This window comes from Bombina bombina, chromosome 4 (assembly GCF_027579735.1).
Source record: "Bombina bombina isolate aBomBom1 chromosome 4, aBomBom1.pri, whole genome shotgun sequence".
Lineage (NCBI taxonomy): Eukaryota > Metazoa > Chordata > Amphibia > Anura > Bombinatoridae > Bombina > Bombina bombina.
In genome coordinates this window covers 743,440,370-743,459,597 of record NC_069502.1, presented here as the reverse complement: position 1 = coordinate 743,459,597, position 19,228 = coordinate 743,440,370, and the positions used below count along the sequence as shown (strand labels likewise).

The 19,228-nt window shown below is 36.1% G+C and overlaps 1 protein-coding gene across 1 annotated transcript in view; it reads left to right on the top strand.

Annotated features, from left to right (window-relative positions):
* SMOC2 (SPARC related modular calcium binding 2) overlaps positions 1-19,228 on the top strand; it is a 369,443-nt gene that overhangs the window by 300,246 nt on the left and 49,969 nt on the right. The window contains exons 10-11 of the mRNA XM_053710993.1: positions 7,687-7,789; positions 10,553-10,800. Coding sequence (XP_053566968.1) covers positions 7,687-7,789; positions 10,553-10,800 — 351 coding nt within the window. The remainder of the gene's footprint in view (positions 1-7,686; positions 7,790-10,552; positions 10,801-19,228) is intronic.

Genomic DNA, 19,228 nt, shown 5'->3' with positions numbered 1-19,228 from the left:
TTTAATAGGTTAATTAGGTTTCTTGCAATGTGGGAATTTGGCGGTTTAAGAGTTAATAGGTTAAATAGGTTTATTTTGATGTGGGGTTTTTGCGGTTTAGGGGTTAATAGATTAATTAGGTTTATTGCGATGTGGGGGGTTGGTGGTTTAGGGGTTAATATTTTAATTATGTAATTTGTGGATTAGGGTTTAATTACATTATTGTTTTGCGATGTGGGGGTTGACAGTTCAGGTGTTTGCTAATACTTTGTGTGGGAGGTTAGTTTTTTTTGTTACACTTCATGTGGGTGGTTACGTGTTTTGTTTATTTATTTTTTGCGGGCGGTTATGTTTTTTTTTAGTTATTTCTTGCGGGCGGTTACGTGTTTTTTAGTTATTTTGTGCTGGCGGTTACGTTTTTTTTTTTATCTAGGTGGATTCTTTTGGCTTTGCACGCAGCCAACATTTATTTGGCTGCCTCGCGCAGCTAACATTCCTTTGAGGATGCATGCGCAAATGGCGACGGCGACAGATGCGTTACAAATGCGATTATAGTATATATATATCTCTATATATATATATAAGACTATGCACCAGTTATAAACAAATAAAGAAAGTGATATCAAGTTAGGTTTCAGACTCCAAGGTGTGATAAAGTCATTGGGCTCCATTTATCAAGCAGCGGATGCTGCTTAGCAGGCCCATCATTTCAGGCTCGCCTGAAATTAAAGTTAAGAAGCAGCAGTCATAAGACCGCTGCTCCTTCACCTCTCTGTCACCTTTTAGGCGGATTGAAATCTTCCTGATCCAATACAATTGGAATGATTGACAGCCCCTGTTAGCGTCCAATTGGCCACCAGTGAGCAAGGGCGGTATTGCAATGATAACTCTGGAAAGTGTATGCTGTCCACCTGCAGTGATGTCCAGCGGACATTGATTTCTTTTCTACCCAGCAGAATATCATGGAAAATATATTATCAGGGATATTTGTGATACTGATGTAATACCACAAATCCCCTATAGGAGGCGCTAATAACTAGGGGTAGAATAATGATGATGGGCAGAGTATAACACTGGAATGGTAATACAATCAATGTGCCCCTAGTAATACCATATATGTAAATAGAGTTATAAATCTAAAAATTATAAAAAGCAATAATAATTAAAAATAATAATAATAAAAAATATATATTAAAAAATGGTTAAAATATATATATACAGACGTATCAAATGGTCAAATGGAAAAGTTCAAATGAAGTCCAAATAAGTCCAGAAATAGATAGATAGATAAGGCAGCTCTCGGTCTTCACCCAAACGATGGTGTATCTTCAAAGAATGGTTAACTGCAAGGAAAACAGAAACAGAGGCGCCACATGTGTAGATCAATCAAAACTGACAAAATCCAAGCAAGATGAGATACAGGATACTCACAAACGTGAAGGCACTCTCTTGTGCCTGTAGGGGCAGGCTGGTATTTAACAGCAAACCAGCTGGCTGTACCAAGGGATCCCCGTCAGGATATCCTATAGTTGTGGTGGATCTCACAACAACAACCCTTATCTAGGTTACTTCCAGCAAAAAGGAAAATATGTCCAGAGGGGAGGAAGGCTAGACAGCCTTATGGTTACTGGCAAGGGAAATGCCACACGAACACCAGATTTGTTAAAAAAGTTTCAAGTATTTTATTTTTCAAAAGATAAAAAATACCATCAGTAACAAATTGCAGCTGGGTGTGTTATATGGCAAGTCTCCTTGTATATGCAGAGATAATAGCGACGCGTTTCTCAGGGAAGACCCTGTTTCATCAGGCTTGTATACTCTAAAACAGTTTAAATCCCCTTTATATAGGGATCAATAACCATATGTTTGCAATAAACCCTCCCCTTCCTTAACATCAACCAATATCATGGAAAGCCCAACTGTGCTAAATAACTATTTTCAAGACAAGGTGCAAATATTTTGTTTCAAACTCATCCGTTGAAAATTTTTTAATAAGTTAATATTGTTTTCTCAGTTGCTATAACCGCGTTATATAATGGCGGAATATTGTATGGGTCTTTGATTAGGAAAGTGCTTATAAATTAGGACACATGAGCTACAAAGACTTGAAAAAAACATGTTTAAACAGCTGTAGCTAAAGAAGTTTCTAGAAAATATTTTTAGACTTTAATGCATTAAAGAAGTTCTTCAAAATAGAAGGCTCTTACAGACTAAAGTCAACGATAATAGGAGAGGAAGGAGACAAGAAATGCTGCAAACAGATGTTGATAGTGTAGGCTACTGCTTTTCCAACCTGTGCTCAGGCCTCCCTATCAGGTCAGATTAGGGAGGCCTGAGCACAGGTTTGAAAACCAATGGTGTAGGCTTTAGGCATCTCTGAACAAATATTATTTTGAAAGATCATTTGAAGCAAATAACATTTGGGAAACTGATAGAATCAGGCAAGGAATTCATACGGCTAGATTTGGAGTTTTGTCGATAACGACCCGAAAAGCTAATGCCGGCTTTTTTCTGGCCGCACCATAAAAATAACTCTGGTATTGAGAGTCCACATAAAGGCTGCGTTAGGCTCCAAAAAAGGAGCGTAGAGCATATTTAACGCAGCTTCAACTCTCGATACCAGAGTTGCTTACGCAAGCGGCCAGCCTCAAAAACGTGCTCGTGCACGATTCCCCCATAGGAAACAATGGGGCTGTTTGAGCTGAAAAAAAAACTAACACCTGCAAAAAAGCCGCGTTCAGCTCCTAACGCAGCCCCATTGTTTGCTATGGGGAAATACTTCCTACGTCTGCACCTAACACTCTAACATGTACCCCAAGTCTAAACACCCCTAACCTTACACTTATTAACCCCTAATCTTCCGCCCCCGCTATCGCTGACCCCTGCATATTATTATTAACCCCTAATCTGCCGCTCCGTAAACCGCCCCTACTTACATTATCCCTATGTACCCCTAATCTGCTGCCCTAACATCGCCGACCCCTATATTATATTTATTAACCCCTAATCTGCCCCCCACAACGTCGCCTCCACCTGCCTACACTTATTAACCCCTAATCTGCCGAGCGGACCTGAGCGCTACTATAATAAAGTTATTAACCCCTAATCCGCCTCACTAACCCTATAATAAATAGTATTAACCCCTAATCTGCCCTCCCTAACATCGCCGACACCTAACTTCAATTATTAACCCCTAATCTGCCGACTGGAGCTCACCGCTATTCTAATAAATGTATTAACCCCTAAAGCTAAGTCTAACCCTAACACTAACACCCCCCTAAGTTAAATATAATTTACATCTAACGAAATTAATTATCTCTTATTAAATAAATTATTCCTATTTAAAGCTAAATACTTACCTGTAAAATAAATCCTAATATAGCTACAATATAAATTATAATTACATTGTAGCTATTTTAGGATTAATATTTAGGCTATTTTAGGATTAATATTTATTTTACAGGCAACTTTGTAATTATTTTAACCATGTACAATAGCTATTAAATAGTTAAGAACTATTTAATAGTTACCTAGTTAAAATAATTACAAAATTACCTGTAAAATAAATCCTAACCTAAGTTAGAATTAAACCTAACACTACACTATCATTAAATTAATTAAATAAAATACCTACAATTACCTACAATTAAACCTAACACTACACTATCAATAAATAAATTAAATACAATTCCTACAAATAACTACAATGAAATAAACTAACTAAAGTACAAAAAATAAAAAACAACTAAGTTACAAAAAATAAAAAAATATTTACAAACATAAGAAAAATATTACAACAATTTTAAACTAATTACACCTACTCTAAGCCCCCTAATAAAATAACAAAGCCCCCCAAAATAAAAAATGCCCTACCCTATTCTAAATTATTAAAGTTCAAAGCTCTTTTACCTTACCAGCCCTGAACAGGGCCCTTTGCGGGGCATGCCCCAAGAAGTTCAGCTCTTTTGCCTGTAAAAAAAACATACAATACCCCCCCCAACATTACAACCCACCACCCACATACCCCTAATCTAACCCAAACCCCCCTTAAATAAACCTAACACTAAGCCCCTGAAGATCATCCTACCTTGTCTTCACCTCACCAGGTATCACCGATCCATCCTGGCTCCAAAATCTTCATCCAACCCAAGCAGGGGCTGGCGATCCATCATCCGGTGGCTGAAGAGGTCCAGAAGAGGCTCCAAAGTCTTCATCCTATCCGGGAAGAAGAGGCGATCCGGACCGGCAACCATCTTGATCCAAGCGGCATCTTCTATCTTCATCCGATGACGACCGGCTCCATCCTGAAGACCTCCACCGCGGACCCATCTTCTTCTGGCGACGTCCAACTGAATAATGATGGTTTCTTTAAGGGACGTCATCCAAGATGGCGTCCCTCGAATTCCGATTGGCTGATAGGATTCTATCAGCCAATCGGAATTAAGGTAGGAATATTCTGATTGGCTGATGGAATCAGCCAATCAGAATCAAGTTCAATCCGATTGGCTGATCCAATCAGCCAATCAGATTGAGCTCGCATTCTATTGGCTGTTCCGATCAGCCAATAGAATGCGAGCTCAATCTGATTGGCTGATTGGATCAGCCAATCGGATTGAACTTGATTCTGATTGGCTGATTCCATCAGCCAATCAGAATATTCCTACCTTAATTCCGATTGGCTGATAGAATCCTATCAGCCAATCGGAATTCGAGGGACGCCATCTTGGATGACGTCCCTTAAAGGAACCGTCATTCTTCAGTTGGACGTCGCCGGAAGAAGATGGGTCCGCGGTGGAGGTCTTCAGGATGGAGCCGGTCGTCATCGGATGAAGATAGAAGATGCCGCTTGGATCAAGATGGTTGCCGGTCCGGATCACCTCTTCTTCCCGGATAGGATGAAGACTTTGGAGCCTCTTCTGGACCTCTTCAGCCACCGGATGATGGATCGCCAGCCTCCGCTTGGGTTGGATGAAGATTTTGGAGCCAGGACGGATCGGTGATACCTGGTGAGGTGAAGACAAGGTAGGATGATCTTCAGGGGCTTAGTGTTAGGTTTATTTAAGGGGGGTTTGGGTTAGATTAGGGGTATGTGGGTGGTGGGTTGTAATGTTGGGGGGGAGTATTGTATGTTTTTTTTTACAGGCAAAAGAGCTGAACTTCTTGGGGCATGCCTCGCAAAGGGCCCTGTTCAGGGCTGGTAAGGTAAAAGAGCTTTGAACTTTAGTCATTTAGAATAGGGTAGGGCTTTTTTTATTTTGGGGGTCTTTGTTATTTTATTAGGGGGCTTAGAGTAGGTGTAATTAGTTTAAAATTGTTGTAATATTTTTCTTATGTTTGTAAATATTTTTTTATTTTTTGTAACTTAGTTCTTTTTTATTTTTTGTACTTTAGTTAGTTTATTTCATTGCAGTTATTTGTAGATATTGTATTTAATTAATGTATTGATAGTGTAGTGTTAGGTTTAATTGTAGGTAATTATAGGTATTTTATTTAATTAATTTAATGATAGTATAGTGTTAGGTTTAATTCTAACTTAGGTTAGGATTTATTTTACAGGTAATTTTGTAATTATTTTAACTAGGTAGCTATTAAATAGTTCTTAACTATTTAATAGCTTTTGTACCTGGTTAAAATAATTACAAAGTTGCCTGTAAAATAAATATTAATCCTAAAATAGCTACAATGTAATTATAATTTACATTGTAGCTATATTAGGATTTATTTTACAGGTAAGTATTTAGCTTTAAATAGGAATAATTTATTTAATAAGAGTTAATTTATTTTGTTAGATTAAAATATATTTAATTTAGGGGGGTGTTAGTGTTAGGGTTAGACTTAGCTTTAGGGGTTAATACATTTATTAGAATAGCGGTGAGCTCCGGTCAGCAGATTAGGGGTTAATAATTGAAGTTTGGTGTCGGCGATGTTAGGGAGGGCAGATTAGGGGTTAATACTATTTATTATAGGGTTAGTGAGGCGGATTAGGGGTTAATAACTTTATTATAGTAGCGGTGCGGTCCGCTCGGCAGATTAGGGGTTAATAAGTGTAGGCAGGTGGAGGCGACGTTGAGGGGGGCAGATTAGGGGTTAATAAATATAATATAGGGGTCGGCGGTGTTAGGGGCAGCAGATTAGGGGTACATAGCTATAATGTAGGCTGCAGCGCTTTGCGGTCGGCAGATTAGGGGTTAATTATTGTAGGTAGCTGGCGGCGACGTTGTGGGGGGCAGATTAGGGGTTAATAAATATAATACAGGGGTCGGCGGTGTTAGGGGCAGCAGATTAGGGGTACATAAGTATAACGTAGGTGGCGGTCGGCAGATTAGGGGTTAAAAAAATTGAATCGAGTGGCGGCGATGTGGGGGGCCTCGGTTTAGGGGTACATAGGTAGTTTATGGGTGTTAGTGTACTTTAGAGTACAGTAGTTAAGAGCTTTATGAACCGGCGTTAGCCCAAAAAGCTCTTAACTACTGACTTTTTTCTGCGGCTGGAGTTTTGTCGTTAGATTTCTAACGCTCACTTCAGACACGACTCTAAATACCGGAGTTAGAAAGATCCCATTGAAAAGATAGGATACGCAATTGACGTAAGGGGATCTGCGGTATGGAAAAGTCGCGGCTGAAAAGTGAGCGTTACACACATATGCCTGTTGTCATTGGCTCACTCAACGTGTTCAGCTAGTTCCCAGTAGTCCATTGCACCTCCTTCATCAAAAGATATCAAGAGCATGAAGCAAAATTGATAATACAAGTAAATTAGAAATGTGTTTAAAATGGTATCTCATAAAAGAAAAACAAAATGTGGGCTGTATGTGCCTTTAGGAAGTGGGTTTGCTATCTGTGTTCAGTTTGGCAAAGCATGAACATGACATTCGTTATCATAGCCAGTGGTAGCATATACATTATTCTTTACATTTGGTATAAACTTTATTACCATAAGAATATTATATTGTTAAAGATGTATTCTAATAGTTATATGGGTTATTAGTAGGGATGGGCGAATGTTTCTAAAAATTCGAAATTTAAAACAAATTTTGATACATTTGTTCTAATCGAATTTCGAATGTTTATATAACATTTTAACATTCTATTTTTGAATTTTTGTTTTCGATTTTTTCAATAAAATTCGAAAATATTTGTTCGAATAATAGAATGTTTAGCTATTTATTCATTCAATTTCGAAATGTAATATTCGAATTCGAATGTGACATTCAAATTCGAAATAGTATTTCTAGTCTACAACTGTGTTTAATAAATTTAATATTCGAATTTGAAATAGTATTTCTAGTCTAGTACTGTGTTTTAAATGTAATATTCGAATTTGAATGTGACATTCGAATTCGAATGTCACATTCAAATTTGAAATAGTATTTCTAGTCTAATACTGTGTTTTTTAAATGTAATATTCGATTCGAATGTGATATTCGATTCGAATGTGACATTCAAATTTCAATGTCACATTCGAATTCGAATGTGACATTCGAAAACTGTAAATAACATTTTAATATTCGTTCTTATCAACATTCTATTATGTAAATCGAATTTCTACAATAACATTTGTTCTAACATTCGAATTTGAATATAAACACATTCGCCCATCCCTAGTTATCAGTATAACAGTGTTTTTAAAATCTGTAAGTAGAAGTACTATTCATTATAAAAATATATATGCTCTCATCATATGTAATATATAACTCCTTTATTGCAGGTTGTCCGGGAGCAAAAAAACATGAATTTCTTACAAGCGTCTTGGATGCATTAACTACAGATATGGTGCACGCAGTCTCTGACCTCTCTTCATCTTCCAGTAGGTATGTAAGATCAAAAGCTATGATTTATTTACTTTTTATTCAAATATTTATTAAAATAACAGAATAGGAACACACTTTCTCGCCATTGTAATATATACACATCCATAGACCTATTAATATCACAGTCATTTTCCTTCCATGACTGGACAAATTGGTAAAGAAAATTAAGCATTGGGCTAATTTTTGTTTTTCTTAACTCTTGGTTTCTCAGAAGCAGTCTCTGTCAAATGTTACTCATTTAGACAAATAATCCCTTATTTGAAGTGTTAATCCTTTGAATAAATATTTTAACAATACCTTACCCAGTCTTATGGTGTGCAGTCAATACAAATGTAAGCCTGTTGCACCTCACTCAAATGCAACAGATAAACACAACTAAAGCGTTTGGCTTAGAAAGCATCTTAAAACTAAGCTGATCGAATGGAAAAAGTTGTTTTTAGTGCCAGAATTTTTTTTTTGCCTCAGTAAAACACAGATTCATTCTATCAAATCCCACAAGAGGGATCCTTATGTGTCAAGGTAGGAAACATCTGCAAGCCAGCTGGATTAGTACACTAAAATGGCAGCCAGCTCTGAGGTGAGGGAGAGATATCTAAAATATAAAGATGTCAAACAGAAAAACTGAGAATAATTTAATAGCTTTGTAAAAAAAATAAAAAAATGTCAAGTTCATAAAAGAAAACATTGATGGCTGAAGCCTTGGCATGTGGAAACTGAATAGAAAATTTGTTTCTTAGCTACTTCATGTATTTTTATGACAAGTGCTATATAGAAAGAACTGGTATGGACTATGTCAGTATATAGAAACAGACATACAGTAGCTATGTGTTAATCCACTTTAACTTTATATATATTTATGTTATTCTTTCCAGCTTACTTCATTTTGAAACTCTTTTGGTACAGTATATTAGTAAAAAAAGGCAGATATTATATCATGTCAGCTGCTTTCTACATTATTAGCACCACTAAAATAGTGGTAAAATCGTGTAAAATAAAATCTTATCATAGAAAGTAATGTAACCATACGTTTTTAAACATTATTTAAATTTTAGAATTATAATTTGAAGGCAACTAAGAAAATGTAATGTATAGAGAAGGGAATTTTTAGCAAAAGTTACAACAAAGCTATTTTTTACAAATTAAATTTAAAAAAATTAAACCAAAACATATAGTTAACATGGAATATAATCATATACAGTATTACTTTTATTTGTCATAAGAACATTGTAATGGGGTTTTAAGTGGTGTCTGTGGGAGTTTTTCCATGAAGGCTAAGAAATTAAATGCAAAAATATCCAGATCTTTAATTCAGTGTAGACAATTAAACACATTGGGGTCTGAACTGTAAAAGCTAACTGTCCATCAAACTTTTTAGCAGGAGTCAATCAATCAATTTAGTTTGAAAAAATATTGACTGCTTTAAAAATGAAGGCAACATAACAAAGGTCTTAAAAGAGCTGTATTTGACCAATTTGTAATGGAGGTTTTCAAACTTAAATCTTTATTGATTGTCCAAGCATGTTCATGACAGTACGCTTCGTTTTACAGTGCTTGACTTTCTATTTACAAAGGCACAAATCCGTTTAGAAGTTTAATAATGTAGGCGCTGGTACTGTAAAACTTGTCTTTAGCTTGCATGAAGGTACATTCCCTATCAGATCCCGTTCACCAAGTCTTAATCTTGTTTTAAATATCTTTTTTTGCAGTTTCCTGCTTTACAGTGTGTGTATGTATATATATATATATATATATATATATATATATATATATATATATATATATATATATATATATATATATATATATATACAAATATTATGTATGGTGAGGTGGAGGCAGCAGGGAGGATGAACAAAGTCCTTGGCACATTTACGCACTGAACAACATATATATCATGATGGATTCTGCTCTAGTTTGACATCTCAACCAGCTGCAGCAGTCCACCGGGAAAAGTCCCAACATCCCGCTGGGTCAATCTGGCACTGCTGGTAGCGAAGGGGTTAACCATGCTTAGTGTGTCTCAAAATTTCACTTTTCTATGGGCTGCATTTAAGAAGCTGAGAATGCAGCTTTGGAGTGCCTTCATCATATTGCTATTTTTTAACCTGCTACGCCAATTCTAAATTGGGGTTTTTCCATTCTCCCTGACTTCTCCAACCAGTGTGATTTCTTGTGCAATGATAAATGCGGGCAACCTATTGCTTCCCACTAGCAACCATGCCAGGCGGACAGGGGTGAAAATGTTCACTCTTGTCTGCCAACCCTTAGTATATCTAGCCCTATATGTGAATACATTTATTTTGGAAATATTGTGGATGGTGCTGCTCTCCTTTTGGCATTTTGGATATATGATCTTGGTCTTTGCAGTGACCAAGTGAGTTTGCACATCAGTGAGCATTTATTGAGAACTGCAACAGGCCTGGAGCAGTTGTCACTCACAGCATTATTTTACTAAAAATACAGGCATCCGGAATATCTTCATAAATGGACAGAAGATCTATAAGTGCTTGTCTATAGATCACGAGAGTTGCATGCTAAGGAATTCTCTACGCAAATAGGGAAAGGTAGTGCAATGCTATTAGAATACAATTAAATGATTGACTATTATGAAACAGAATCATATAATGCTCATATGTAGTTTGGTGGTATCACATATAATGAATATGCCCGCATAATCATCATGGGTCACACATGGGCACACAATTCGAGGAAAATGGAGGATATAGACTTGATTTTCCTTACATTATCTTCTTTCATTAATAGGATTTCAGAACCAGATCCAAACCATACCTTAGAAGAAAGAGTTGTCCACTGGTATTTCAAGCAACTTGATAAAAATTCAAATGGTGACATTGGAAAAAAGGAAATTAAGCCTTTCAAGCGATTGCTGCGGAAGAAATCCAAACCCAAAAAATGTGTGAAGAAGTTTGTAGAGTATTGCGATGTGAACAATGATAAATCGATATCTGTTCAAGAATTAATGGGATGCCTCGGAGTAACACAAGAAGAAGGTAAGGATACCAGTATAAATATGTTTGCACATTATATAGTATACCTAAGGGCCTCAAAAAAGAGACATCAACAATCAGAGGATTTCAGTGTAACAAAGGGACAGTTTGACATTAAGTGGTGTTGTCTTCAGATGGACAAACTAAGGAACAGACTGCTTATACAGAACCACATAGATCACATTAAATCACATTTTCTGGAATCTAAGATCCTAGGAAGAAAAAAAATTTAATTGACATTTACTGAATTTTTGTTCCTGTGTTACTCTATTCAGCACCTCGGAGGAATAGTAAAAATGTAAACATGCAAAGAATAAAGAGTACTTGTGATTTACTGTTTCATGTTTTTCAAGAAAATATTGAAATAATCTTTGATAATAATATATAAAAAACATAACGTGCCATTGAGTATCTTAGGTTTTATTTTGCAGAACATTATTATTAATATTATTATACTTTAGTTTTAAAGCCAACATATTCAGTAGTGCTGTCCATGGGTACAATTTGTTTAAATAAAACAATGATACAAACTTGTAAAAGACAAGACACAATTTTACAAACAAGTACAGGAGGAATTGGGAGCCCTATTCCCATGGGAAGTTTCAATCTAGAATGATAGGAGGGTGAAAAACAGGAGGTGAGGACTGCAAGGGTAAGAATAATGTTAATACAGAGTTGGATGAGGGCAATTATTAGGTAAGTGGAATTAATTTGTTACTGAGTTGGCTGGTAGACTTCTCTGAACAAAAATGTCTTTTGGGAGCATTTAAAAGAAGGCAGATTATGGGAAAGTCTGGCAGCACAAGGGAGACCGTTCCAGAAGGTAGGTGCTGCATGAGAGAAGTCTTGCCATATAGTGTGGGATAATCGGTGATGCAAGGAGCAGGTCATTGTTGGATTTTAGGGGGTAGGCTGGAGTATATTTGTTGATTAGTGAGGATAGTTAGTGGGGAGTGGCGTTGGTAAAAGCTTTGTAGGTCAGGGTGAGAATTTTGAATTTAATTCTGCTATGAATGGTGAGGTACAGCAGATACAGAGCGACGGGAAAGGGGGATTAACCTGGCAGAGGTATATAGTATGGATTGAAAGGGGAGTGACAGGAGAGAGGAAGGCCATTGAGTAGGTTATTGCAGTTTGCAGGAAATTACAACGGACTGGATAATTTGCTTTGTGGTGTCAGTGCTCAGGAACGGGTGAACTATGGAAATATTACATAGGTGGTTGCAGCAGGATGAAGAGAGATATTGGATGTGGGGGTGAAGGACTATCACTTGGGGTGATAGTTAGATAGTGATGTAGCCGACGGTGATATATAAGTCAGAAATCTGAATAGAGCTAAGGTGAGGATTAGAAGGAGCTCAGTCTGGGACATGTTAATCTTTAGGTGGAGAAAGGCCATCCAGGAAGAAATCCCATATAAGCAGTTGCTAACATGAGAATGGACAGAGGGAGAGCAGGGGTGGAGAGGTAGATCTGGGTGTTATCAGCACACAGGTGATATTTAAAGCCATAGCTGTTGTTTTTACCCAGTGAAGAAGTATAAATGAAGAAGAGCAAAGGACCCAGGACAGAGCCTTGAAGTACTCCAACAGACAGTGGCATTGAAGAGGAGTTATTGTGAGCAAATGACACAGAAAAAGACCTGTGAGAAAGATACAAGTGGATCCAAGACAGAGCAGTGTCACAGAAACCAAGATAGCTGAGGGTCTGTAGGAGGAGGGGGTGGTCAACTGTGTTAAAGGTAGTTGAGAGGTCAAGTAAGCTAAGTATAGAGTAGTGGCCATTACTTTTAACAGAAAGAAGATCATTAGTAACCTTGGTGAGGGCAGTTTCAGTTGAGCATTTTTTTTAACTCACTGACTTCTCCTTCAGTCTTTAAATAATATCCAGTCCCATAGCTTTTTATGCCTCCCAACATTTCCCAGAGGCTTTCCTGGACAGGGAGGTGAGGGAAAGTGGAGCAATGACATGTCGGGTTGGGCCATGGGTGTGATGTAGACAGCTTGGGTGTTTCATGAGTGGGGTAAGGTGTTGTGGGTGGAGCCTGGTCACATGGTTTAACCTGGCTAAGCATATAGTATGCATTTAAATTTTAGTAAGCTGAATAATTGATTCACCCAGGTGTATTGCCACTACTGAGAAGGATTCCTGCAGCCAGGAGTACCACAAGTACTTCAGAGTATCTCTAGTATTATTATTGGACTTTTTGTTGGGACCTTTACAAAGACGGCATCAAACTTCAATTATTTAATAAGAAATCAAACCTTTTAATATTCTATATATCATTGCATATCAGCACCAGTGAATGATTATGGTGGTATCAGAACAAATAATGCCAATTAAAAAGGGACTTAAAATTATTATTTTGTATTTTAATGTTTAATTAATTAATATTACATTAATCCTCCTCTTAACTTATGGAGGCCAACGGTGCATACTGCAGTTTATATTACTAACAAACAATAATTTTAAATCCTTGTGCAGATTTTATTTAGATATTTTGAAAGTACATATTAATTGCTGATATAAAAATATAAATTGCATACAAAATATATTATATTATATATATTATAAAAAATTACTATATACAAAGATTTATGACATATATGTATGACAAACTACTTGCAGGAAATAGGTTAAAGAAACATGAAAGTCAAAATTATTTTTTAAATTGTATGCTCTAACTGAAACATATAAGTTTACTTTCCAATATATGTCTTTTATAAAATGTGCCTTTTTCTCTTAGTTGAAACTGTGTGCATTTCCATGAGTGCATACTGAGATAGGCTCATAAGCATAAAAGGTTATACAAGCTATTTGTAAAGGAAAACCTACAAAACACCCACTTTGCTTACTTCTGCTCACAAACTGTTTGTAACTTATCCAAGATAGATGCACTCTTTTGTGTTTAACCAGTCATTTGTATTAAACAGTGCTTCTAAGTATACAGCACTAGCATTGTTTACTATAGAGTTTTACCACTGAATGACGGAAACTACTGCTTCCTATGCTGGTTGCTTATATAACTTTGATACGCAAGAAAACCACGATAAGCAGCACTCAGGGGAAAATTAAAATCCACATATTTATTGAAACCAGTTAAAATAGCACATTCCAAAATCAGAAGGACAAAACACAAGACCGCCTTACGCGTTTCGTGCCTGTTGGCACTTAGCCATAGGATAGTACAAGCACCCATTGGTCCACTCTTTTATTGGCCCTCAGTTCACTTAAAATTCAACAGCTGAAAACCATTAATACATATTAAGACCCGTAAGAGAGGGAACAATGTTGCTTCATTCAAAAAAAAAAACCACATAACAAATTAAAAAACCATGAATGAGACCTAAGTCTCAATTGTACTTAAGAAAAAGATATCTTCTTAAAGGGACACATACTATAATATCAAAATTGAAATAATCTAATGTTATTCAAAAAATTAGTTATAATAAATATATTAAAGAAACTGATTATAAATTCTATTAAACAAATAATATATATATATATATATATATATATATATATATATACAGGTGGCCCTCGGTTTACAACGGTTCAATTTACACCGTTTCAGAATAACAACCTTTTTTTTTCAGTCATGTGACTGCTATTGAAAAGCATTGAGAAGTAGTGCATTGATTAAAATAGCCAGTAGGTGGAGCTGTCCGCTTGTGTTGCAGCAAAGATATGCAAGCTGAAATTAATCAGTTTAACCAGACCTGAGCTATCGAGCAGATTTCAAAGGAACAAGATCTTCCTGTCTATAAATCAGTCCAGATTGGAATGCATAGAAAGAACTGTTTGCAGAAAATGCAAGTGAAGTCTGTGTTGTGTGATTATTTTATTAGGTTTATAATGCTGTTTAGCATGTAAAGTCTTTATTTCAAAGCTTTAACAATAATGTATTAGGTATTACTTATGCCAATTTTGAGAGAGGCCTGGAACCTAACCCCCTCACTTCCCATTGACTTACATTATAAACTGGGTTTCAATTTACAACGGTTTTGATTTACAACCATTCCTTCTGGAACCTAACCCCGGCGTAAACTGTATATATATACATTAAAAAATGTCTATACATAAATATCAAGTAAATCCTATTCTAGCAAATTATGCTATTATATGCAGATTAGTCAAGAGTACAAAAATCTTTTTACATGATCTCAATAATCCACAAACCACATTTGACTTCTAAGGTAGAAAAATATTGAGTTAAAGAGAATACACATTATTCCCATACACACCAAATCTTTCATTTAATAAATCTAAGCATAAATCTAAGCATATGCTGCACAGATGTACAACAATATTGTACTTACATACCCAGAGCATATATGAACATAAGCACAAATATAAGTATAAGTGTTAATATAAATATAAATATAACTGTAAAAATAAAACAGCCACAATCTTATGTCTCAATTCCATGCACTAGATATGTAAGTTCACTAGATATAACGGGTATGAGCACAATCCATTAATATTCTTTAGTATCAAGTGAGTCATAGTTAAATTCAATCTACAAAATAGCTCATGTCCCACTCTTTATTCATGCCCTGGGGCATTTTCGTTTTCAACATAAATACCCAGTAAAGTTCTTTCTTCATTAAGATTTTATTTCTATTTCCACCAATTTGGCCAAATCAATAATCTTCACCCCCATCCTTGGTTCATTTAGAAAATGAAAACAGTTAAAATGTCTTGCCACACTAGAGTCCTTGTTATAATTCTTGATGTCCCTTTTATGTTCTCCTATTCTTGTCCTCAGACTACGGGTGGTTTGACCCACATATTGTTCATGGCAAATTGAGCATTCTAAGAGATACACCAAGTACTCTGTGCTACAATTACCATAATGTTTAATCTTGAACGCTTTACCTGTGGCAGTACTCTCAAAGGATTCACCTTCTGAAATATAGTCTGACGTACCACAATTACTGAGTCCACATCTAAAGGTACCGTTCTTCCTAAGCCAATTAGTCCAGCACTGCTATTCTTTCGAAATACCAGGCTTGGTGACAACCTATTTGCCAGAGTTGGTGGCTTTTTTGAGACAAATTTAATATTTTCAATCACAGGAGCTAAGATGTCATCATTCTTCAAAACATCTAAATTCCTTTTGATTATATTACAGACCTGTTTAAACTGGATTGAATATTCAGTGGAGAAAACAACAGGTTGCTTCCCCCTCACCAAATTCCAATTCCTTTCTTTATTTTTCTTAATCTTGAGATCCATTCTCTTGATCTCCTCAAGATCTTGTAACATTTTTAATTCATCATAACCTCTATTTTTTAGTCTCTCAATCAATTTACCAGCTTGTGTCTCCAAACGTAATTCTGAATTTGTATTTCTCCTTAATCTTAAAGGTTGGTTTCTTGGAATTGATTTGATCAGGTGAGCAATACTAACAAGATTGTGGGGGCAATTAAAGGAGTTTAACCCTGCTTGCTTTGTGTGCATGAGATATTGGGTTACATCAATAGTTATTTGGACTATGCATTTTGGAGTATATGTATGAAAAATATTTTTTGCACATTTCATTTGAAGTATATCAGTTATAGACTTTAAAGGGGCAATTATTTATATAACCCTACATTATCTGGTATGCGATACATTGGAATTTATCACCTTGCTGTTTGAATTAACATTGTTTGGGGTGAAGATTTTTTGGATAATTGGACGTTTATTGGGGAAATTTCTTAAAGACACATTCCAAGATGGAGGGTGAAAATATAAGTTTGAAGAAGTCGATCTTCAATATTGAAAATAGGAAAAGTTATTTTGACAAAGTATTTTCTAAGTCAAGCAATGTGGAAAGTGCTTCTAGGGACATGAAAATTATGTTTAATCAATTGGAAAAACTTCTATTAACGGATTTAAGGTTAATGTGGGATCAAGTCACCTTTGAGCATTATATTGATGTAGAAAGAATACCCAGAGGACTACGAATTAAGAAGTTTCCGTCTTATGATTTGGAGGATGAAGAGTTAGAACAAGAATGGAAACAGGCTTTAACCACTTGTTCATTAACCCTGCTGGGTATTCTGGCTAAAAGTAAATCAAACAAAAGAGATGCTCTAAAAGAGAAAGTCATGAGTGTAAAATCTGATCTGAAAGTGTTTAAATCTGATTAAAATGATCAAGGCTCCAAAACTAACATGAAACTGAGGATTAAAAAATCAGATAATGAATTAGCAGTTCAAAAGGGTCAGAAATTTAACAGAGACTTGGAAGATTATTTAAACAACAAGGTGTATGATTGGTCAAGGTTTTAATAACAAGAAGAAACACACGGATGAGCCCGAGTATGAAAAGAATAGAAAAGGGAAATTGGATAAAGCATCAGTCCCTAAATCAATTCTGAAGGGCAAAGTAACAAAACGTGTGGGCTTTTTAACAACAGAAGAAGATACATCAGATCCAGATTCTGGAAGTGCATCTTCTGTCTCTCTCTCTTCCCATCCCTCTTTTTCTTTGCAGGATTCGTCTGATAGTGATTCGGAGGAGGAACAGTTGGCTGTGCAGCCGAAAACTAAGAATACTGCCATCCCTTTAGGAGGAGGAAAAAAACCCGTAGAGCAGGGAGAAGAAAAACAAAGAAAATCAAAGAGAGCTCACAAGAAGGATTATGTTTGACTGTTATCAATCTGTCAGATCTTGAGCTTAATCGGGAACATTTGAGTGTTTTGTCTAAAGGACTTGGGTTTGCACCAACTAACATTTTTTCTCCCTTTAAAACATTGATTGATATTAATAAATTGGTAAGAAAGTTGGCATTGAAACGATTTTTTCATCTTAACAAAGATATAAAGGATGATTTAGAGGTACAGCAACCATCTACTATATGTGATGGAACTAGACGTTACTTTGATTACAGGGATAGTTGTGCATTGGAACAAATAAGAGATCTAGATAACAATGATGATTATTCTTGTGATGATGAATGTCCAAGACCTGTGAAACAGAGATCAGATTTTTATCCCACTAGTTTTAGAGGCTCTTGTTTAAACGTATTCCATAAAAAGGTGGAACAGGAAATCATAGAACTAGGTGAGATTAATAAGAGCAAGGGGTTTCATCATAATCTCTCTAGTAGGGAGAGGAAGGCTATTGCTGAATTACAGGATAACCATGACATTGTCATCAGATCTTCGGATAAGGGTGGCAATGTTGGGGTTATGAAAAAGGAGGAATATTTTTGAGGAAGCGCATAGGCAATTACATGATGGTACCACCTATAGAGGTTTAACATGCAATCCTATCCAAGATTTCAGTTTCAAGATGAGGAGATTACTCCAACAGGCAGTGGCTTTAAATGTCCTGACAGAGGAAGAGGTTAATTCTCTCATTCCAGAGCACCCAATTGTGCCCATCTTTCATTTCTTACCTAAGATTCATAAGGACCCTGAAAGACCACCGGGAAGGCATATCATTTCCGGAATTGGCTCACTTTTTGAGCCACTTTCGGAATGGATAGATAATATTTTGCAACCGTTGGTTAAGAATCTGAGCAGTTATTTCAGAGATTCGGGGCACTTATTATCTATATTGAACAATGTTAGATGGAGGGGGGAGTACAAATGGGTGGTTATTGATGCAACATCACTATATTCAAGCATACCCCATTCTTTGGGTATAGCTGCTATAAAATTCTTCTTGGATCGAGACAACAATTTCTCTGCAGAGTTTAAATTGTTTCTTTGTGATGTAGTTGAGTTCCTGCTGAAACATAATTTTTTTATGTTTGATGGTGCTTATTATTTGCAAATATGTCGCACTGCAATGGGGGCAAAGTTTGCCCCCTCGTTTGCTAATTTATACGTTGGGTGGTGGGAACTCAACCACATTTATGGAGATAGGAACCTATTTGGTGCTAACATTGTACAATACAATAGATTTATTGATGACTTGATCTTTATTGTGGAAGAACCTTTTGAATTTGAGCCTTTTTTGGAATATGTTAATAACAATGATTTAGGGCTAAGGTTCACAGGAGAGTTAATGAATGATAAAGTTAATTTTTTGGACTTGGAGTTGATGGGTTCAGCTGCGCAGGGTTTAATTGTGACCGACACTTTTAGAAAACCCACTGCGGGTAATACGATCTCCTACACGCTGTTTCGTGTCACCCAGCTCACCTGATCAAATCAATTCCAAGAAGCCAACTTTTAAGATTAAGGAGAAATACAAATTCAGAATTATGTTTTGAGACACAAGCTGGTAAATTGATTGAGAGACTAAAAAATAGAGATTATGATGAATTGAAAATGTTACAAGATCTTGAGGAGATCAAGAGAATGGATCTCAAGATTAGGAAAAATAAAGAAAGGAATTGGAATTTGGTGATTGGGAAGCAACCTGTTTTCTCCACTGAATATTCAATCCAGTTTAAACAGGTCTGTAATATAATCAAAAGGAATTTAGATGT